The sequence below is a fragment of the Colletotrichum orchidophilum genome, assembly GCF_001831195.1.
Source record: "Colletotrichum orchidophilum strain IMI 309357 chromosome Unknown Scaffold_82.1, whole genome shotgun sequence".
Taxonomy (NCBI): Eukaryota; Fungi; Ascomycota; class Sordariomycetes; order Glomerellales; family Glomerellaceae; genus Colletotrichum; species Colletotrichum orchidophilum.
Genome location: NW_019173038.1, coordinates 58584 through 80924, shown reverse-complemented (window position 1 = coordinate 80924; position 22341 = coordinate 58584). Strand labels below are relative to the sequence as shown.

The 22341-nt window shown below is 54.9% G+C and overlaps 6 protein-coding genes across 6 annotated transcripts; 3 read left to right on the top strand and 3 right to left on the bottom strand.

The window, feature by feature from the left end:
• Window positions 1-1479: 1479 nt before the first annotated feature.
• Window positions 1480-2450, top strand: CORC01_09204 (uncharacterized protein; the record flags this gene model as incomplete). The annotated part of the gene is made up of 2 exons (XM_022620833.1): window positions 1480-2028; window positions 2121-2450. 2 exons carry the CDS (start codon window positions 1480-1482, stop codon window positions 2448-2450), a joined length of 879 nt encoding a protein of 292 aa, XP_022472633.1.
• Window positions 2451-2720: 270 nt separating this feature from the next.
• On the bottom strand, window positions 2721-3431 carry CORC01_09203 (uncharacterized protein; the record flags this gene model as incomplete). The annotated part of the gene is made up of 1 exon (XM_022620832.1): window positions 2721-3431. One exon carries the CDS (start codon window positions 3429-3431, stop codon window positions 2721-2723), a length of 711 nt encoding a protein of 236 aa, XP_022472632.1.
• A 1084-nt stretch (window positions 3432-4515) lies between these two features.
• CORC01_09202 (uncharacterized protein) lies at window positions 4516-5120 on the bottom strand (the record flags this gene model as incomplete). The annotated part of the gene is made up of 3 exons (XM_022620831.1): window positions 4516-4803; window positions 4882-5013; window positions 5070-5120. The coding sequence occupies 3 exons, from the start codon at window positions 5118-5120 to the stop codon at window positions 4516-4518; spliced, it is 471 nt and encodes a 156-aa protein (XP_022472631.1).
• Window positions 5121-7989: 2869 nt separating this feature from the next.
• CORC01_09201 (uncharacterized protein) lies at window positions 7990-13490 on the top strand (the record flags this gene model as incomplete). The annotated part of the gene is made up of 3 exons (XM_022620830.1): window positions 7990-8051; window positions 8130-8282; window positions 8375-13490. 3 exons carry the CDS (start codon window positions 7990-7992, stop codon window positions 13488-13490), a joined length of 5331 nt encoding a protein of 1776 aa, XP_022472630.1.
• A 1048-nt stretch (window positions 13491-14538) lies between these two features.
• CORC01_09200 (sodium/hydrogen exchanger 3) lies at window positions 14539-16810 on the bottom strand (the record flags this gene model as incomplete). Its single annotated transcript, XM_022620829.1, has 5 exons — window positions 14539-15677; window positions 15736-16395; window positions 16452-16598; window positions 16666-16695; window positions 16765-16810. 5 exons carry the CDS (start codon window positions 16808-16810, stop codon window positions 14539-14541), a joined length of 2022 nt encoding a protein of 673 aa, XP_022472629.1.
• Window positions 16811-19516: 2706 nt separating this feature from the next.
• Window positions 19517-21496, top strand: CORC01_09199 (general alpha-glucoside permease; the record flags this gene model as incomplete). The annotated part of the gene is made up of 1 exon (XM_022620828.1): window positions 19517-21496. One exon carries the CDS (start codon window positions 19517-19519, stop codon window positions 21494-21496), a length of 1980 nt encoding a protein of 659 aa, XP_022472628.1.
• Between the last annotated feature and the right edge of the window lie 845 nt (window positions 21497-22341).

Here is a 22341-nt window from a genome sequence, read left to right as displayed (position 1 = left end):
TGGTTGCGAATTCTGCAAGCTATACTTGACTGATGAGTGCTGGGAGGAAAGAGAGACGGGATGGGATCAGAAGCGGAGGGGGGGTTTATAGACCTCCCTCTCACCTTTCTCCGAAGAACGCAGAGGTTGCTACTACTCGTGATCCAAGTACGGTGTTCTTATGTTTGGGTTCGAAAAGTCCTACCAAAAGTCAATATCTGCGTCTACCAAGGTTGTTCGATCGGTACTATGGCTGGGGATTCACCGATGAAGATGGGACTCTTTTGTAGTTGAGAACCACTCCGGCCCAGCTGCTAAAGTTCATGAGCAAGCCAATAATCATGACAGCATGACCACATCTTGTCGGGGACATCATGCGAGTGCCCTCGAGAGTCAACCATGGTCTATCTCCCTTCCGTTCACCAGCTGAGCGGCGGTAGCTCCAACCAGAGCCGCATCCTCATCCGTGTCTATCTGTTCTGCAGTCCTACCAAAAGCCAAAAAAAGTCTTCAAATGTACCCATGATAGCTAGCGACGCTACCTAGTACGCCATGCTTCATCATGCTCCGCCGTGTTCGCCAACACCCGGGGAGTCCTCTGAGATGCCGGCACGCTGATTAAAACAATGCCAAGCTCTCATCCGGACATCACTTAACACTCCCTCGCAGATCCTGCCGTCGGTAGGAAGCGCACAATAGACAGTCAGGCCAGTTTTGGTGTGCTTCCGAGTGTGACCCTCGCGACGCATCTTGGGACGCCACCAAGTCCACTTGCCTCCGAACACCAGACCTGGCGACGGAATTCAACGGGACTTAAGCAGAACAAGCTTTCCTTGGCCGCTGGTGGCATTAGATGAGGGTGTCTAGGGATCCCAGGGTCAACCGGACCCATTCATCTGACACCAAAGATGCAGACTTTTGGGCCATGGCGACGCCAATCAGTTCCTCTGCAAGCGCTGCTGCAATATTGACGTGAATATGTCAAAAGTACGTCGCTTAATCAAGCTCTCCTATCATACCAACATGTCCCGACCACAGATGAACGTCAACCCCCCCCCCCTTTTTTTTCCTGTTCGTGAACATGTGGGGGGTGGCAGGCTTTGAACTCCATACAGGCTAAATCTCTCATCCATCCAGATTCCCCAAACCGACTTCTGCGGATTGAAACGACGGGATCGGAGGGCGTTGTCCGAACAAATACGACGTGGATAAACAAGCTTCCCCATTTCACCCCCTTGAACATCCCTGGCTAGACGGTCCGTCCGGAGTGTGTTTATATTGCTTGTGACCTGTTGTGCCTGAACCACTCCTCCTTCGTTTGCTATATTTCGCCCAGCTACTATATTGAATGTCGTGATTTCCCCGTCCCGAGTTGTCACACAAGACTTTGTATTTAAATGGTATAAGGGTGATGAACCCGTCTCGCAGGCTTTGACACACTTCCCCTTTTCTAGCCAAACACCACTTATTCCCGTTCCCTTACCAAGTCTAACCGCCAAGATGAAGGCCACCGGCCTCCTCTCCTTCCTGCCCATGACCGCCGCCAAAGTCCTCTGGGACGGCCGCTTCAATGACCTAAACTCCTCGTCGGACCTCAACAAGTGGTCCTGGTCCAACCAAGTCGGGCCCTACCAGTACTACATCCACGGCTCCGGCGACGTGACGAAGTACGTCAACCTCTCGCCCTCGTACAAGAATCCGGCCGACGCGGCCTCAAAGCAGGGGGTCAAGATCACGCTGGACAGCACGGCCTACTGGAACGGCCAGAATATGCGGCGCACCGAGCTCATCCCGCAGACGAAAGCCGCCATCGCGTCGGGCAAAGTGTGGTACCACTTTAGCATCTCGCGCAAGGACACCAGTGCGCCGAGCGTCTTCCGCGAGCACCAGATTGCGTTCTTCGAGAGCCACTTCACCGAGCTCAAGAGCGGGTGGATCAGCGGCGAGTCGGCGGTGAACAATACGAATTTGCAATTCATGGTGCAGCAGAAGAGCCTGTGGAAGACGGAGTGGAAGCCGGATACGTGGCAAAACGTCGCCTACGAGATTGTGAGTGTTTCTTTTCCCCTTTGGCTTTTATATATAGGGGAGGGGTGTGGACGTTGTGGGAGAAATCGCAGACTTACACCGTGCGTTTATAGAACTTTTCCAGCGGAAGCGTTGGCTTCTGGCATTCCGAGGGCAGTGCTCCTCTGCAGCAGGTTGTGGCTCCCGTGTCTGCTTCGACATCTTCCAACGGCCAGGACTGGCACCTGGGCGTCCTCGAGCTTCCCCGCGACGGCTACGCGGACACCAACGAGGACTTTTACTTCTCTGGCGTCTACGTTGAAGATACTGCCATCACGACCTCTGTCACTGGACCTGGTGAGTCTTCGGCAGTGAGATCCCACGAGTTGAGTAAAACTGACGCGGATGGGCATAGCAGCGTGAGAGAATGTCACATCCCTCATGAAGGAGGACTGAGGGACTGATCTTGAGTGACATCAGACAGCACGGCGACATCGTACATATTGCACCCATTATTCAGCACATATCATTCAATCAATGCACGTATACAAAGTTGGAAAACCAGGATATCTTGTTTTCCTATGCAGGTTTCTATTTAGCAGCCAATTTGTGCCTCATGTCACTAGTGGCTCTCTCCACCAAAACGTCCAATCGCGTGTGCTTCCAGGCTGACTGTCCCGTGTGCCTTTTATGTCTCATAATGCGAATAGTTGTGGCCGTTGAGTGAGGTGTCTTCAGTTAGATCGGGTACACTTCTTCGTCACCAAGGTGGTCGGAAGGGTAATAGTGTTGGTGATAGCCGTGGGAGGCGCCTGGCAAGCACCAAGAGAGGTACGTGTCATGCCGGGAATGGGTCCGAGAGAAGGATCCCAGCCAGTGACTCCGGCCCAGTACATGCAATACTGAGTGCTGCTGTCGCAGTACTTGTACTTACAATCGACGGAGGAAGAAAAAGGTGCAGGGGTGATGAGCATATGGTTGACAGTGCTGCGCTTTTGGTTTTCAGCCTGAGTAGGAACGGCGGTGCACTTGCCGATAGAGGCGACAGTTTCGCCAGGAATCGGGCCTTCAGCAGGATCCCAGCCAGTGATGCCAGCCCAGTAGGCGCACAGAGAGGTACCGTCCTGGCACCACTTGTTGTCGCAGTTGATGGTGACAGTGGAGGTGAGAATGGCAGAGGTGGTGGAGATGTAGTCTTCTCTGACATGAATCTTGAAGGTGGAGAGGCCAAAGTTGCTGATGGTTGAGAAGGGACTGATATGGGTGACTTTGGAGGCGGTTTCGGTGAGAGTTTCGAGCTTGGCCTTGAGCGTGAGGGTAGCTTCAGCAGCATTAGTGGTAGCAGTAGTTTTGTGAAGGTAGTTGTCGTGGATGCCGGCCAAAAGGCCCGCGCCGGCCAGCAAAAGCAGCATGGAAATGGTGAGGAAAATCACAAAGTCACGCATTGTGAATATTGAAGCGGCTTGTTGGAACTTGGTGAAGAAGGTGAAGAAGGCTTGGAGTTTTGTCAGTAGTGAGTCAAGAGGTGACTTTGTACTTTTCCCAAAGGCTTACCGAGAGGGACCGAAGGTGAGAGAATGGCTGTTAGACTTGTCTTTTCAAAGTGAGACTAGGCCACCTGGTGAAAGAGTGGCTCAGTAGAGTGAAGTTGAAATTCGTGAGTCGACTGCAGCAGTAGGGCTGGAGAAGAGGGCAGTGGTGAGTAGGACAAGGTCTGAAAGACAAAGTCAGAGGAGTTTGAAGTCTTTTACCTCTTGCTCTCATCAACTCGAAATGTCTTCCGTTGAAGGAAGGCACGTTATAGATATACCTCGGAACGGAAAGAAGTTGAGCCAATGGGGCAGGTTCAGAGTGTTCATCAGCTTCGCAACTGCCTTACATTTATCTTTTGGATAGACTCTCTTTTCCAAGGATGGAGTGCCCGTGTCACTTGGGACAGAAGGAACCCATCTCAAACCAAATATGCCGTGGGAGTGCAATCTCACAAGACGGAAGTTTGTGACACAGAGTTGTGGTACATCCGCCACAGTTGAACCAACATTCTGGAGGTCAAAGAAGTTCAGAAATCAGAGCTTAGGGCTGACGATGAGGCTTTCCAGAATTGTTCCACTGCAGTACTGGTATGAGGTGACTAGCCCACGCTTCCCATCCATCTTGGTATGTACCGTGAAAGTTTAGGACAAGCTGACGTGTCTTGCTTCGGAGAGGGCCAGGCCACGATGTCTGTCATTTGCAGGCTTGCTTCTGTCTCTGGTCAAGTACGACGATGGCGCTGGATTGTACGTCCCGAAGGAAACCTGTCAACTTTAAGAAACAAGCTGTGTGGAACCGTTCCAGGTCGTTTGCTTCCGCTACTCCTCATGCAACATAGACACTGATAGCCGACGGGCGCGCACACGAAATGTTCCTTTGCACGTGAATGTAAATTAATCTAGTTCATGAAGATGCTTGAATTGGAGCTTTTTAGTAGACGCGACGACGGCTGCCCATCGTGCCGCTGAGAGCTACCCCCATCGCATTCGACAGAGCCTAGGAGGACGCCAATTGCGAAGCTGCCTTGACATACAACGTAACAGTGATGGCAATGCTGGCCATCCAGGCGAGGCTTCGCGCGGGGCCGAAGCTACGGTTGTCCTGCAGGCGCACGTAGATGATGTTGTACAGGACCCTAGAGCCGATGTAGCCCAGCGTCAAGAGGTTGACGGTCTCGGCGTCCACACCGGCAAAGTTGGCGGCGACGACGGCAGCCGAGTAGAAACCGAGGGTCTCAAAGGCATTCTCCGACGCGGCCTTGGCACGGAGGATGCGGGCTTTGACCTAGGGTTTTCGCAGCATTGTGTGAGATGAAGGCTCCGCGGAGGCAGATGTTGTCTACATATAAAAGGTCTTGCTTACGATTTTGTCTAGCTTGTCGTCAGCCACGACGCTGGTCTGGAGCTTTCGCGGGTTGCAGAGGTCGTAATGCACTCCTGCTCCGGAGACGGCGTAGACATTGGGCAGCAGGGCCATCAGGAAAGCAGCCGGGATCTGAATGCGGTTTAGCTGAGGGGTCTAGCTACATCGCTTGCCGATGCGTCACTGACAGTGTAAAGGGAGAGCCCCTTTTGGGCGAGGTCCAGACCGAAGAAAGACATGTTGATGGGGAGTAAATGTCACGTTGAGCAATGTTGGATGAGTGGAACGATACAAGCTCTACGGGATGGTTGAGGAAGCACGGGGGTTAAGGTACGACTATGACACGGAGGAGAAGAACTTCTTTCAAGGTCGGGCGGACGGCGCGAAATAGAGTCCGACAGGGGACGTAAAGAGACACGAGTACGGCTGGATAGCATGGGTCTCAGAATGGAACTTGTGAGAGAGAGGCACCTACCTCAGGCTTCCTTCCGCAGTGGTTGACAACGGGACAGGGTGCGGGAGCGCTGCATTAGGCACTTGGGGTCGGCCGAAGTGGCGATGACAGCGTTACAGCAAAAAAGATCGCAGTATCGAACGCGGATGCAACATTCGATTGGCCAGCTACAATCTTTCTACCCCTGTTGAAAAGCAAGGGCGAACTCGTGGGTGGGAATCGTGATGTCACTAGAATCAGGTTTTATAGACACCGACCAATCCGATGCGTTTGCTAGCAAAACTCGCAGGATTTAACGTTATGTGCATCTGTAAGAAGACACACCCCGAGCCGGGCCTCTCATTGGACCGCCGGGGGGGCGGAATAGCATCAAGCAAACTGGAACCACACACTCCCCCTGCGTTTTCTTTTCTCCGGGCTGTGGTTGGTGTTTTTGGTGCGCCCACACAATGTTTGATTTTCAGCCTCCATGTTCAACGTGGCAGAAAAAACATTTCCATTTCAACAACTGTCGTTAAGTTTTTTCAATCGTACATTGTCTCCAATATTGCGGGGAAAGCTCAAACAAGCTGCTGGTATCGTTTCGTTTTCATTTCAGGGTTCATTCTCCTATGAGAGAGTGCGACGGCGTAGGATGGCAGACGCACAAACGTACCCGCCGGATCGGAACAACTACGCCCTCACTCAAAGTCGAATCTTTTGCGCGTTGAGATGAGCCTCTCACCCGGATCCTTCGCCAGACTGACGGCAACCGCCATTCATGAACAATTTCTCAAAGAGCATCATTGCCTGCTCATTTATACACTGCTTCGGCATCGTCAGGTCCAAGATTGCGCTCGGCGACATTCGATACTTATGAGACGAAACTGGACTTCTCATCTACGAGTGAACAACAGTTCCCACGCTGCGATACTTATCGAAGCGCCCCAAGCATGCTACGTTTGAGCAGCATAGCAGTCTGGTCAGAGGGTAGGTTAAGTCAGAGATGGTTGTCTTATGAGCAACACCTTGTGACACCTGAAAAGCTAACAACCTGAAATTGTACGTTCCCGAATAAAAAAAAAAAAAAAAAAAACCCCCCAAGAAAAAACCCTTGCGTACAAGTCGCTGACTTTTCCCCAGCGCGGCAACTCGGAGGTATGCAGCTGACTCGAAACTCACGAACCTTTTGCAGAGCCTGCTCTGCGACTCCGCGATGAGACTATTGAATTTGGGTGTGCGCTGGGCTTCGGGGTTTGGGGACGAGCGCTCACAAAGCGTCCATGGCCCCGACTCATGCTCCAGGACTTACTTATCCTGGTCCCGGCATCGAGATGTCGAGCGGTTGTGGGAAAGTTGCCTCGCTCATCTTTGTTCATCGAATCAGGCGATTCTAGCATGGCAATTTCCTCTCAGCAGGGCTTAGGCCGATAGCGTTCGTCCGTTCCTCAAGTGAGGCAAGTGAGGGTGCAAGTTGACGGTGGTCGCTGAGATTCGGGTGGCTCTCGTTTACCGTGCGCCCATGTATTTTCACTACCTTCTTTGCTGTTGCAATTGACAGTAAAGGCAGCGTTGCGCCTGGAGGCTGGAAACATCAGAAGTGGGCTCTTCATGCCTGCGACCAGGTAAGAAAAGGTCGAAGGGTGAGAAGGAATAATACTCCAAGTCCAGGCATCCTGGGGTTCTCTCAGCATCCAAGCAAACACCAAATGCAAGACGCATGCACCGGTGGAATGTGACCGGAGCAGGGATGCTGATGAGATTGGATGCCAGGCGGGCCACACACAATGTGGGAGAGAATTTGGGTTGGTCTAGACGAAAACAGCATGGCGGTAGGAGCATTAACACACTGACTGATTCATCAAGCGGAATATGTCGCCAGCCAGCAGCGGCAGACCTACTGACAGCAGCACTTGGCCAGCAATATTCCATCCGTTTCTGATGTCACCTGGCGTCAATTCAAAGTGCATATTGATATTGCAGCAAAATGGATGGGAACCTGGGGGGTTTGGGACCTGGAGGTACTTACACATCGTACTTGGCTTCTGTGAGAGCTCCTCATCATCTTTGATGTGCGGACGGGGAGTGGCGGGCACGCTGCACCAGCACTAGAAAAGCACAGAACACTCCCCATCGTCCCCAGGTCCCCAAGTCCCCAACAGACGGGCATACATCAACTGCAAGGAAGCGTGCTGCTGCAGCTGCGTGCACGCCGCAAAAAGTTGGAGTCCGGTCCAGGCATCCCCATTGGAGAGACTATCTGGCATGAGAGATTTCCCGCACTGTATTCTCTACATTTCGCCTCCCCGGTCATTCATCTGCGCGCCTCCCATTGCTGTCGGCTGTCTGTTAAAGGTGCATCCGTGGCAGCCTCCCCGGCACAGTGCCCAGATTCTCCGATAACAAATATTTTTTCCCGGGGTGTCTATCAACCCCCCCAATCTAGCAACTGCCCATCAGCCTGTGACTTCCTGAATCACCACCCGTCCAGCGGCACCCGTAGACCGACAATTTTCTGGTCGACCATCCACGACGGAATTCAATCGCGTTCAATTGCCACCGCCCAGCACCACCATTTTCATCACTTTTGATCGTCGATTTCATCTCGGCGACGCTCGTAAATCATTGTCGACATCCCGTTTTTGCCCAAAACGGATGTCGCGGCAGCTCATGACATGACTGAGGTCGGGCCTGCCGACCGCTCCAGGCTTTTGCGATCCAAACGCGATGAAATCAGGTCAGTTTTTGCATCGCTCGATAGGGCTCTTTCGTGCGATTCTAGCGATATCACTTTCGTGGTGTTGACAATTTTTAGTTCAATTGTAACGTCGAGGAAGCGGAAGCTCCGTCAGCTCTTTGCTGTCGCGACCGAGGGCGATGCACTCCCCACAAACGACTTCGCGAATCCTGACGCGCCGCCAGCTACCGCAGCCGAACTTCAGTTCCTGCAGCGCTGCGACATTTCACAGTATGTTGTCCCGTCCCTGTCGCGCCTTTTTGATTCATTTTGGGTCGCGCATGGCTCTGTTTGTTGCCGCTCGCCGCTTACACCACTTACAGAGGACGAAAGCTCAGTGAAGCGAATCTTCCTGCTCGACCTCAGCTGCGCTACGATGTCCTAAGACAATCCCTCGACAACTCTGGCCTCTTCGCACCCGAGCCAGCGCCTGTTCCTCCCGCGAAGCAAGATGCTGTGCTCCCCAAACCCCAAACGAAGACCGCTCCTGCGCCGTCGCCAAAGCCGGCTGCACCTGCACCCAGTGATTTGAATGGCACTGCACCCGAACCCCGAACACCTGCGACCTTCACCCTTCCTCCCTCACTTCCACCGAAGCCCCCGACGCCTGTGCCTGCTGCGGCGACACCAAATCGACCTGGAGCTTCCAAGCCGCCCACATTGGCTGCTTCAGGTCCGCCACCGCCGTCACCTGTAGCAGCTCCCACGAAGAATCCTTTGCACGCATCGCGAGAAGGCGCTACCGAAAAGGTAGAAATCGCCGCTGTGGAAAAGCCAGCACCGACGCCCCTGAAAGAAAACCCGAATGGCATCCCGAAGAAGGCCGAGCCAAGAAAGGGCGATGCGCCGCAGGCTGTCTCCAGTCAACCGGTCGCGAAGTCACCGGCTGCCCAGCTACCTGCTCGTCCAGACTTCAAAAAGGCCGAGGAGACGGCCCCTGTGGCTGCCAAACCGCCACCCGAAACAGCAAAGGTAGCCGATGGACTTTCATCACCAGGGTCAACGACACAGACGGCCGCGACTCCTGCTGTTCATGACGCCTCGACAGATACTAGCCCCGACAACGAGGGCCCTCAGTATGTGGAACGGGCGGAGACATCAAATGAAGGAGAGGCAGCGGAAAGGGCAGAGGAGGCCAAGGGGACCGAAGGCGGTGCTTCTCCTGACGCAGATTCTCTCAATGGCAGAATACCAGATGGACCCGAAGCGCAGCTCCTGCAGGAGTCCATGGCGATGGGCTCCAAGCCAACACCGCCTGTTATCGCAACAAGAGCGTCGCCTCCTGCGACACCTGTGCCGCCCCCTGATGAAGTGAAAGCCGCAGAGCCCACGACAGCAGAGTCTGCTACACCAAGCGTGGCCCAGAGTGCTACTCCAACGCCGGCTGTGCCGCCTACAGCCCAGTCGGTCAAGGAGATTCCGGACAGCCAGGAGTCGCAGGCTCCCGAAAAGATGGATGTAGACCAACCAGATGTGGACCAGACTGGGGGAAAACCTTCCGTCGAGGTACAAGATGCACCTGTTGAGCCCAGCCAAGCCGAAACGCAGACTCCTAAAGCTTTAAATCAAGCCCCACAGACGCCGCAGGACCCAGATCGAGCGGTCACTCGAACAGCTTCTGGTACGATAAGACAGAAGTCGGTGGCCGAAATTTTAGGAGAAGCAACCCCAGAGACCCAAGTGGCTACCAAAATGCCAGCAAGTCAACTCACACCTCTCACCTCCACACCCCAGTCTCCGCCCTCCAGACCAAAGACATTTGCCAACAAGAAGAGGGACAAGGAGAAGGCTAGGAATAAGCCTTCTGAAGTCGTCTTTGGCAAGCAAACCAAACGATCAGCGGACAAGTCCTTGGTGCCTAGCCAGCAGAAGCAAAGTTTTCTGCCGACAGACGACTACTTTACACCACTCTTTGTACAAGGTTTTACCCAGACATCAAAGTGGATGAAGCCGATAGAGGTCATCCTCAATCAATCCCACAAGACAGTGTCCACCCCGGATGCCTACGTGGCGATACAAGACAACCAGGCATGCAGAGTGCTTCGACGCGTTTACCATCTGCAGCAGCACGACAAATGGTCGTTGCGGCAGCCAAAGAGGTGCCCGGAACCTATACGCCCGGAAAGTCATTGGGATGTGCTGCTTCAGGAGATGAAGTGGATGAGGACGGACTTTCGGGAAGAGAAGAAATGGAAACTTGCGGCCGCACGCAACCTCGCGCACGCCTGCGCCGAGTGGGCTGCTTCAAGCGAGGAAGAACGCAAGGAGCTCCAAGTTTCTGCGTACATCCCGCCCAAGGAGCAGCCGGCCGAACCCGAGACCGAAGGCGATGCCTCCATGGCTGACATCTCGTTGGATATTGTTGATGCACACGCAACTCCCGAGTTGGTATCGTCAGGCGACCTGGACTCGCCCGAACATGTTGACGAGCTGCGAGAGGAGGTTCTTGAGACCGTCGCACCGTCTGCCATCTTTGCTCTCGAAGATGACGACGTTGTCTTTGAGCTCCGCAGTTCACCGACCGCAGACCAGCTGCTTCAAGAGCTTCCAATGTATGGCACACCACTCAAGATCCCAGCGTTCGACTTCACCGTCCCCGAATTCGACCCTGATGCACACTGGCGTCGCCCTGCTCTTCCTCTCAGCAAGTACGTTGAGGGCGAGATGAAGCTTTCTTCGGATGGGCCTCCCAGGAAGAGGAGTCGATACCAGTACGAAGAGGAAGAAGAGGATGACGATGAGAAGGTTGTGTTTGGATCCCAGCCCGCAAAGACAATGAAGTTGCAGCCGCAGAATGCCGATGTGGCCCTGTTCAACCCCGAAATGAAGTCAATTAGAGACCGGCTTCACGCTGGCCATCAGTTCCGCCCTCCAGCTGAGTACCAGATGCCCATGCAAAGCTTCTACGAATGTCGCAGCCCCTCGCAATGGACTTTGGCAGAGGACGACGAGCTGCGAAGCCTTGTCCGCGAGTACTCATACAACTGGTCGCTCATTTCCAGCCTTCTCACGCCTAGATCCCTGTTCACATCCGGAGCTGAGCGGAGGACGCCGTGGGAATGCTTCGAGCGTTGGATCAACCTGGAAGGTCTCCCCACGGACATGCAGAAGACGCAATACTTTAAAGCATATCAGAATAGGATTGATGCTGCCAACCGTGTTATCATGCAACAGAACCAAATTGCGCAGCAACAAGCCGCTGGCTCGACGGCTCCAGCAACGCCGGTCGCAAGACGCAGACCGTCAACGCCGCTCAGGGTCGAGCGACGACGCAACCAGAAGCACCTCACGCTGATCGATGCCATGAGGAAGCTCGCAAAGAAGCGCGAGACCGCGGCTCAGAAACAGCAGCATGCCACCCAGATGGCAGCCATGCGCAAGGCTAACGAGGCTGCGCAACCCAGAGGACCTACCAAGACACCTAGGGATTACAGCTTGATGAGGTGGGAGCGCGACCAGCAGCTTGCCGAGAAGGTGGCCCAGTTTCACCAGCGCCAGGAGGCTCAGAGACGCATCACCATGCAGCAGCGAGGCCAGGTCGCCGCCCAGATCGCTACGACGCCCGCCGCAGGCCAAGTGCCGGCAGGTGCCGCAGGTCAAGTCAATGGCAACATGGCCCGTCCCAACATGCCTAATCAGCTCGCCGTCCCGGGTCAAGCAGGACGAGGTCGCATGCCGATGCAGGCTCCGACTGCAAACATGGGCGGGGTTCCCGCTCAGATGAGTGGGCTTGTGCCTCCCATGCCAATGAACGGGGTGCAGACGGCTCAGATGCAAGCGGCGCTGCAGGCTCAGCATAGGATGCCAATGCCCAACCCTCAGCCTGATGTCAACCTCATGATGCAAGCACGCCGTATCTCAGAGCAGCAACGACAGGCTGTTCAGCTGCAGCAGGCTCAACAACAAGTTCAGCAACAGGTTCACCAACAGCAGCCGCAGCAGCAGCAACAACAACAACAACAACAACATCAGCAGCAGCAGCAACAGCAGCAACAACCACAACCACAGCAACCGGCTCAGCAGCAGCAACAAGGCCAGCAGCTGCACCAGGGAACACCAACATCTCATGCGTCTCAGTCTCACTCTCCGCCAAACATGCGGCCCGCGTCGGTCAATGGCGTTCACGGCGCTAATGGCGTCAATGGCGTCAATGGGGTTAATCAACAGAGCTTCATCGCCAATGCCCAGGCTAATGCCCAGGCCATGATGGCATTCAACGCTGCAAATAGTGGTGGGGTGGCTACGTCCCCTGCCGGTGGTCTTCACATGCCTAATGGCACTTCGGGCTCACCTCGCCCCCTGACACAGGTGCCGGCCGGCATTCAGCAGCAGCTAAGTAACCTCGAAAACCAATACCGGCTCAAGAACCCGAGCTGGACGCCTGAGCTGGTACGCCAACACGCCACGGAGCATCTCACTCGCCTAATGATTCATCAGAGGACGACAATGTCTCAAAATGCCATGAATGCGGCCGCTGGTGGTGGAGGCGCCTCGTCACCTGGCATTGTTAACGGCATCGCCGCCACGACCAGCCCGCATCAATATGCTGCTCTTCTTAGACAGCAGCAGCAACAACAAGCAGCTGCGGCAGCGGCACAGAATGGCCAGCCTCAGAATGGGCAGCATCAGCAAGCGCACCAGCAGCATCATGGCCAGCAACAGGCGCAGCAGCATCATCAGCAGAATGGTCAACAGCAACACGTACAGCCTCAGCACATCCAACATCAGCAGCACCAGGCGCGGCCTCAGTCCACAACCCAGCCGCAGCACACGCCGCAGCCTCCGCAGTCTCAGCAGCTTCCGAAGCAGACACACGCGCCTCAGCAAGCACAGCAGGCCCAGCAGATTCAAAGGCCCCAGTCGGCTCAGTCGGCCCAGGCCCTCCACGCCGCGCAGCTTCTTCAGGCTCAGAAGCTCCAGCAAGCTCAGAAGGCCCAGCAAGCGCAACAGGCTCAGCATGCCCAGCAAGCTCAAAAGCCGCAACAGCCACAGCAGCAGGCCCGGCAGACGCCGCAGGTACAACAAGTTCAGAAGACGCAGCAATCGCCGCAGGTCCAGCAGGCTCAGAAGGCGCAGCAATCGCCGCAGGTCCAGCAGGCTCAAAAGGCGCAACAATCTCCTCAGGTCCAGCAGGCTCAGAAGGCGCAACAATCTCCTCAGGTTCAGCAAGCATCAAAGACGCAGCAGTCACCTCAGGCTCAACAGGCGCAGCAGCTTCAGCAGGCTCAACACCTCCAGCAGGCACATCAATCCCAGCAGGCTCAGCCATCCCAGCAAGCTCAACAATCACAACAGCCGGCCCAGCAGAAAGCACTGCCGCAAGTCCAGCAGCAAGCTCAGCAGCAGGCCCAGCAGGCTCAACAGCAACAAGCTCAGCAAGCTCAACAGCAGCGCCAAGCTAGCGGAAGCGCCACTCCATCTGCTACAGCCGCGTCGTGAATCTGGGAGAAAGGGCTTGATTATGGTCACATGATCTACAACAACACCACTATACGAACAATAACGTAATGAGTGTCTATTGAGAGGAATAGTAAACGCCAAGGACATGGTGAGACGACGGCATCATGCCAGCGGAGACAGTGTCGCGGAGGTCGTGGATAGACCGCCCGTGGGGAACGGGGGCACATTCCGCAAAGTCGTCGCGCCGCTCGCTGGTCCCAGTTTCTTGGGACTCTTATTTTTGGGGTTTCCTCCATTCCCGCCACGCGTACTGACAGACGACGGCGTACTGATTAGAAAGGCGGGACACCGGAGGGTGACAGGGGGGGAACCAGCGAGCTGTCGCGAGCAGACGAAAAATATGTACATAGAACGAGAAAACACCCACTTCCTCAACAATTGTGAGATTCTCGCTGTTTTCTTCGAGACGGAAACAACTTGGTACAGACTAGGTTGTACATAGCCATTTGTAATGCGAAGATGAAAAAAGAGACACGGTGGCGGCAGCGGCAGCGGCAGCGGCGACGGCGACGGCAGCGAAAGCACCTGAGGGAATGAGAACTCTATCGACCTTGCCTTTTTAGAGATGGGAAAGGGAGGGGGTTGCCGCTGCCGACGAAGGCAAAGATGCAATGAAAGAAGAACAAGAAAGTTAAGAAAGCTACCCATGCTCACTTTTCGTGCCGATGCCGTGAACTGTGACTGAAGCAGAGAATCTGTTTGGCTATTCAAACGACGTCGAGGCATCACCACTCTACTTCGATATCATCAAGATCGATTACTTTTTCACATGAAAGTTTGCTGGTGAAAATTTCCAGGCCGAAAGGGAGAAACGGCCTAGACTCTAAAATATGCGCCCAAAACGCCCGTTGAATGCGACTGACCCTCCTGGCATCGCCTCGGAGTGCGTGCGATACATGTCCACGTTTCTAAAAACCAAAAAACCGGCAAGCCTACCCTTCCCTTCCCTTGATGACATATACAGAGAAGGAAAAATGACCACGAATCCATCACGCCAAGAAACCCCGCCAACGGCGAACGACCAGTCTCAGACCGCACCCGGGCCTGAGCCCGAGCCATTGCCGCGGTTGTTACCGTCGAGCAGCAGCGTCGGTTTGATGTAGTCCTCATCCAACTGACGGAACAGGCCAGCCGCGTCCTCGGCCCCGTGGCTGAAGAGCTGTCTGATGGCAGATGTCGCCGAGACGTGGTGAGACGCCGCCGGCGCCCCTGCGGCGGGTTCGGTCTGCGCGAGAAGGCCGCCGGCGGAAGACCCGGTCGCCTGTGATACTCCTCCGGAAGCGGCCATCGGGCTCGTGCGGCGCGGATCCCGGCGGGCCGGGGGCGGGAGGTCCGATGTGTCGATGTCGCTTCCCAGGTCCGAGTCCGTCGTATTGCCGCTCCGTCCCAGCAGGTCGGATCTCTCGATTTCAGAGTTCTTGCGGCTGAGGCTTGACTGCCTCTTGATCGGGTTCGGCGAGTGTGAGCCAGAGACATAGCTACTGCGTTCCGATCCCACGGCTGGCCGAGCGGCGTTGCGCGAGGTGATGTTGTCCAGCGACAGGCTGCCGTTCCGCCTAGGATTGTAGCCGATGCCGGTGCTGTTGCGCTTGACATACTGTCCGCCGCTAAACGACTCAATGTCGAATTCGTCGTCGCTATCGATTTCGTCGACGACTCCGGTGCGAATTCCTTGGATCTCCAACATCCGCGCCGTCGTGCCACCAAAGATGATGACCGTCAACACCACCACCACCAGGACGGTGGCTTTGAGCGCGTAGGAGTTCTCGCCGGTGAGCAGCGCTGCGAGAGCGACACCTACGGCTCCGCGCAGACCAGCCCAGAAAAGCATCGCTTGATAATTGTAGGGCAGCTCGTCGCTCACCTCTCCCCCGCCCCTCCGGCGGGCTCTATAGCGGATGACCCAGTTGATGAGGCGGGACAAGGGGAACACCGCTACCCAGCGAGCGGCGCAGACAGCGCAAACAGTGATGATGATCAAAAGCGGTCGGAACTGGAGCGCGTTATCCGTGAACAGCGCGAGACCGAGGTAAATGAAGATAAAGTTCTCTGACAGCTGCGCAAGGATCTGGAAGATGAACTTGGTCGTGAGCTGAGTTCGGCGAGACATGTTGAAATAAGCGTAGTGCTTCAGCGTTATGCCGCAGAAAAGCAATGATACAATGCCTTTGAAAGTGTTAGTGATGTGCAAATGCGACCCAGGGGGAATCATTAAGAATCTTACCAGACATGTGGATGCCGTGCGAGAAGAAATATGTCGCATACGCGATCAACACAACCAGACAACTCTCGTTCTTGGGGTATCGTCGAATGTAGGTGAGTTTCAAGAGCAATGCCGTCAAAACTCCAACAAGTACACCAATCAACAAACTTCCGAAGAAGACGATCAAGAAGATGCCGATACCCTCAAAGAAGCTCAGAACCCCGAGCTTGGAGGCATCGCCTTTTTTGTACTTCTGCGCCGTCTCAAAAATGACGATAGCGATGGCGTCGTTGAGAATGGACTCGCCAAAGATGATGGTGTACAATTTAGGGTCCACCTTGTACGAGTTGAAAATGGCCAAGATGGTTACGGGATCGGTGGCCGATAGGGTCGCGCCTACAGAGATGGCGTCGACGAACGACATACTAATGGACTCGACGCCCGTCAAAGCATAGAGCCAGAGAATGAGACCGATGACGACAGCCGAGAGGAAGGTTCCCGCGAAAGCGAACGTCAAGATAGTCCCCATATTTCGGAAGAAATTGGCCTGATGTAGCTCGTAGCCCGACGCGAGGATAATCGGTGGTAGTAGCAGGTTGAAGAAAATTTGGTAGTCGAAGCTGATGAGGTTTCGGATCGAGTCGCCAGAGGTCACGAGCAAGAGCAGCCCAACAGTCATTCCTAGAGCATGTGTTAGATGCCATCGCGCGAGTGTCGGAAAGGCGACAGGGACGAACCTGCAAAGATTGAGATGACCGTCTCGTGGACGGCCTCGATCTTCCTCTCTTGGAGGAAGTAGCTCGTCAAGAAGGCGGTGATGAGAAGCATAATGGAGATGAACAGCGCCCATGCCGCAAAGATCTCCTTCTGAGAGCCATCGGAGCCTGTGTTATGTGGTTAGTCGCAATCATCGGGAGCGCAAAGACTGGAGGGGATCGTTCGACAGCTTACCCTCAGGGTCGCTCTCCTCGGCGGCACGTTCTAGCACAACAAAGTCAGCTTACGCAGCCTCGAAGCCTGCGAGAGGCAGCGTGTCGATGGATCACATACGGACAAGGCGCAAGGCCGTTCCCGCAATATCCGTTGCTGATATCATATCGTAGAGGTGGTTTCGCGACGGTTTCGTTGTTTACGGGTTGGTGACGGAGTAAGAACCAGAGTCGAGAGGGAAGCTGGGCGACCGGCGGCTCGCGGGTGAGCTCCGAGATGGGCGGATGGCGATCATGAACAGGCCAGGTCGTCGTCGCACGCCGCAGGGTTGTGAGCTGACGACGAGAGTAGAGACTAGGCAGCTTTCAAGATGTCGCTCGGCGTCAATGGCAATGCGATGGACAGCAAAAGGTCAGTTCGGAAGTAAGGTTCGTAGAGGTGTCCACTAGAGGTACAGACGCAGCGCACGTCGACAAGCAGGACGGGACGGGATCCAGTCACTGGTCGGAGGCTGCAACAATGCATAATGGCTGAAAGTGGCTCTGGAGTGATGCGGTGATTGGATGGCTGGTGTTTGACAGGCGGTTTTGCTTGCGTAGCCTCGGCGGGGTGGTAGAGTTACAATCGAACGCGGGCGGGTGTCACTAGCTTTTGGCGGAAAACGCACCGCCAAGCGCAGATCCTAAAGTACTGGGTACTGCGGGCCCTCCACGAAGTACAATGTAAGGTATCCGTAGCTCGGGCCCGAACCCGGTGAGACGGGGTTGTGGGACACGTCGAGTAGTGACCTAAGGACGTCTGTGTTCTGATAAGGTCAATTATTCTCTTTGTATCAAATTCTGGATATGATACCATGCTTTATATTGCATATTCCACCTTCACGCATAAGGTACGGAGCAATGAGTGCAAGTGGCAGGAGGATTGGGCCGAGCTTGGCCGCTGCCCAAGGTACCTGCGGCCCTGGACTGCTGCAGGAAGCATGAATATGGCACGGCACGTGCTTGCTCGAGGTGCCCCATCGCGGGCCGGATTCTAGAATTCGGGCAAATACTGGGCCCAACGAAGCTGAGCAGTGAGGTAACTACCCATTGCCTGAGGTAAGGAAGGCCCATTGTTTTCCCCAGCTTGTCCGGGGCCGTAAGTGATCCAGTGGAAACGGTTGAAGGGACCATCCGAGCTGAGGGTGTTGTGGATGTGCACTGCCGGTAAGACATTTGACACTTGAGGGTGCTGTGCCAGGACTTGTTGGGAAACCGGGGTAGCACTTGACCAAGATCCCTCGTGAGGGCTCATCAGCCGGATGGATGGCACCGTCAGCCGGAGGCGGCTGTTTTACAGACTACCACACGCAGAGACACGGGGTTGCGATCCGAGGGGGGGCCAGATGGGTGAGATGGTGAGATTGTGCCCTATCGTACCTTACTGAAAAGGGCTTATGCAGCGCGCGCACGAGGCTTACACGAGTCCATATTGTCAAGGACAAGTACCGGCGGAGGATGCAAGCCCCTTGAAGCCTGTTATGTTGTTTCTTTCCTTGTTGGCCATTTTGTTTCCCTTCTGACTTTCAAACCATGATGAAATGGCAACGTCGGTGTGCAGATGTCTTTCCCGGGTTGCGCAGCAGCGGCAGGAATTCATGCAGCCATGAGGTGGGCGTTTCGTCTAGGGGAGTTGGGACTGGACGATGCCCCTAAAAAAGATAGGAGCAAACGTAGCGGGTGAAGGAGCTACGGGCAAAGGGGCATGACGTACCGAGTGCGGGGGCCACCCCGGGAACTGGCCAGGAAGCAAGGTCGCTATTTCACCGTCTCTGTGCGATGCCATCGCGACTTGGGCACTTAGACTCTCGGCCCCGCCTCTTCCTGTCTCTCTTGCGTCTCTCTCGTCCTCGCTCTTTTGTCCTCTTCCTGTTCCGGAGACCCGCGCCCTGTTAGCCGTGGAAGATTCCATCAATTCCACCACTCAACTTGCCCGGAACCAAGCGAATAAATATAAACTGCTTCCCCCTCCCCATTCCCTTTCAACGCTGCATGTGTGTCTCGACCATCACCCTGCCCACACTTGTTGCTCTCCCTCTTCGCCACGTGCAGTCTTGATCCATCCGACCAGGCCAGCCTAACCTGCCCGAGGTCGCGTCCAGCTCAGTCCGTCGGCCGTCGACAGTCGACAGCTGTGTCCCTCCCTCGCCTCGCACCGCCAGTTCATCTGCGATTCGCCCCTGGTCTATCTGCCATTGCCAGCGGATCCGGACGGTGCATTTGCCTGCCGCTCTCCCGCTGTCCGCTACATTGCTTGACGAGTCGAGACTCGGAACCAGGCCTATTCTTACCTTAGTATTAGGTACTCGGACATCCAGGCGCATCCCTAGCACACCACCTCGACCTACGGTACAGCTTCTCATTCGCCTTCGCCTGCGTCGAACCGCATAGCCTGGGCTCGAATCAGGAACCGACTTGCACCATACAGTTGGTCATTCAGCCAGGGCGCAGTTCCCAGCCCGCGAATGACGCACACTCCTGCCGCCGCTCTGTCATCGTCAGAAATCGAATCACCTTGTACCAGCAGCCCGTGTTCGGGGGTCTCGTGGCATCCTCCTACTTGACCGCGTGACGGCACAACTTCTTTGTCTGCCCGACCCGGCAACGAACATACACTTGTTATTACATCTAAAAATCCTAGCAGGAATTCATTTACTCCTCCATCGCCTGTTGATTAGTCGTCCCAGTCTATAGACTCGTGCCAATCGATTGAGGCGAGCTCCCCGCATCGAACGAACGCTCTCCAGATTGCCCCGCTAGTGGGCCTGTCCGAAGTCGACCCTCCGAATCGCCTCACTTCCGAGTCGCCGCGGCTTGACGCTCAACGACCGAGGATGCCTTCGTCCCAGTCTCAGTCCCCCAGGAGGGGCCGTCCGATGCCATCAATCGCGCAGAGCACCGAATCTGCATCGTCGAATCCCAAAAAGGAGAGAGGCGTAGCCAGTGAGCGATCGCCCCTGCTCTCGCCCAACAGCGATGATGATGGTTACTTTGACCATCACGTGGTACTGGCAGAGCAGGAAGACACACAGCAAACCAAGAGCGTGTGGTACCTGATTCTCCTGACGATTAGTATCGGTGGTCTGCAAATCGCCTGGTCTGTCGAGTTGTCCAATGGATCTCCCTATTTGCTGTCCCTTGGGTTGAGCAAGTCGTTGATGGCCCTGGTGTGGATTGCTGGCCCGCTGACCGGCACCTTGGTTCAGCCCTATGTCGGCATGTTGAGCGATAATTGTCGACTCCCGTGGGGTAAGCGGAAACCTTTCATGGTCGGCGGGGCTATCGCGACCATCATCTCTCTCATGTTCCTGGCATGGACCAGGGAGATTGTGGGTGGCATCATGAGTCTTTTTGGCGCCGAAGTTGAGTCTGTCGCCGTCAAAAACGCCATCATTTGTGTGGCCGTGGTTGGCATCTACGTCCTCGACTTCGCCATCAACACCGTACAGGCCGCAATCCGGGCCTTCATTGTGGATTGTGCTCCGGCCCATCAGCAAGAGGCAGCCAACGCCATGGCGAGCCGCATCACCGGCTTCGGAAATATAGTCGGCTACATTGCCGGCTACATCAACCTCCCGACATACCTTTGGTTCTTCGGCGACAGTCAATTCAAGGTGCTTTGCGCCATCGCCAGTATTGCTCTTGCGGCAACTATTGCAGTGAGCACCACACTGATTAAGGAACGCAACCCTCAACTTGAAGGCCCGCCGGCTCAGGGCAGGCCCGGTGTATTTTCCTTCTTCGGCAAGATTTTTACCTCAATCAAGCGTCTACCACCTCAGATCAGGAAAGTCTGCCAAGTCCAACTGTGCGCGTGGGTTGGCCTTTTCCCGCTTCTCTTCTACACCTCCTCGTACATTGGTGAGATTTACGTCGAGCCGTACTTGGAGGCCAATCCCAATATGACCCCGGAGGAGCTTGACCGACTGTACGAGCAAGCAACTCGGGTTGGAACCTTTGCGCTGCTCATCAATTCAGTGGTCAGCCTGCTCACGAACGTCTTCCTCCCTTTTTTCGTCGCGCCTACCTACGACAGCCAGCCACTCGGTGACCTCCCAGGAGACAGCGACAGTGGAGAGTTTGGCGATGAGAAGGCGTCCTGGCTGGATCGTCTGCAAATCCCCGGCTTCACCCTCAAGCGGGCTTGGTTCGCATCCATGATTCTATTCTCGGGCGCCATGTTCTGCACCGTTATTGTTCGCACGGTGGAAGCGGCTACAGCCTTGATCGGTCTGGTTGGAATTACCTGGGCAATGACACTTTGGGCACCTTGGGCGATTATCAGCGCCGAGATCAGCCGGAGAGATGCAAAGATACGCCAGGCAAAGCAACGGCAGTTCAGTCCCAGTAGAGGGGGCGAAGGGCAGGCGTCGCCCTCCACCATTGACTCCGCTGCCGACTCGGAACAGACCGACTTGAGCGACAGCGAGGAGACGGACCAGGCCGGTGTCATCTTGGGCATCCACAACATGGCCATCGCTGCGCCTCAAATCATTGCCACGGTCGGATCGAGCATCATCTTTAGAATTTGGCAGAAGCCTCGCGGCACTCCAGGCGATCACTCCATTGCTATCGTGCTGGCCCTTGGCGGTATCGCCGTGCTGGTGTCTTCGTTCTTTATTGCCAGCATCAAGGAAAGCGCTTCCTTGCCAGCAGACGCCATGGTAGCGGCAGAGGAGGGCGACAACGCTGCCCCTGGAAGTCGTCCCAGCACGGCTCGCAGCCGCAATAAGAGTTACGAGCATCTCCCGCGAGCCAGTATCAAGCGTGCGACCCTTACGAGGAACAAGAGTTTTGGTGGTGCCGAGTATTAAAATCTTGGAAGACACTCATTTGGCGTTGGGTTTTGCGGCGCCGGAACGACGGGGAACGAGGTCTCCCCTTGGAATTGGATTCGACCTGGGAAACATGCAAGGAGTTTGGGCATATGAAATGACCACCTAGGCGGAAAGGGTTCTGCCACCCACCCTATTTTTCAATTTTCGATTTTCGAGTCAAGATGTTATTGGACATGGAGCACATCAAGGGAATCAAAGCGATGGGATGGAAGGCACAGGTCCTTTTTCATTGTCCTTCACCAACACTCTAGAATGCGAGAGGAGGGTCATGAGGGTGTAGACCACGATACAGAAGAAGCAGCTTTGCCTGCTTAGAATGACACGGCACGCAGCCGGCGCAATAACATTACGAATGCAGCAATCATCTTGATACAAGTGTTCTGGTAGTCACATAGCGACACGTCGAGCAGAGGCGTATCACGATATTGATGAAGTTTTCTTTCTTTCCAATTATACCCACAACTAACCACCTTCTACCTTTGCGTTATTCTTTCGTACAGTCATCCATTCGAGGAGTGCAGTCACCCTTCATACATTGTAAACGGCAACACACGAGACAGATCTAAGTCTCTGCCCCTCTGGTGTGAAAAAAGGCCCCCAACCAGTCATGCCGAGACAAAAAAAAAAAAGACAAAAATGATAACTCCTTTCGGGGGTCTAACTTGAGCCCCCTACCCAATGCATTTCTCTCATTTCGTGTTTCTTTGGTTTTTCATTTCTTCTTCTTTCCATTCGCCTGATAGCTGTGCTTGTTTGCTGTTCCGCAATCAGATCATACATACTTACCCAACCCCATATGCTAGAGAAGGGAGCTTCCAACA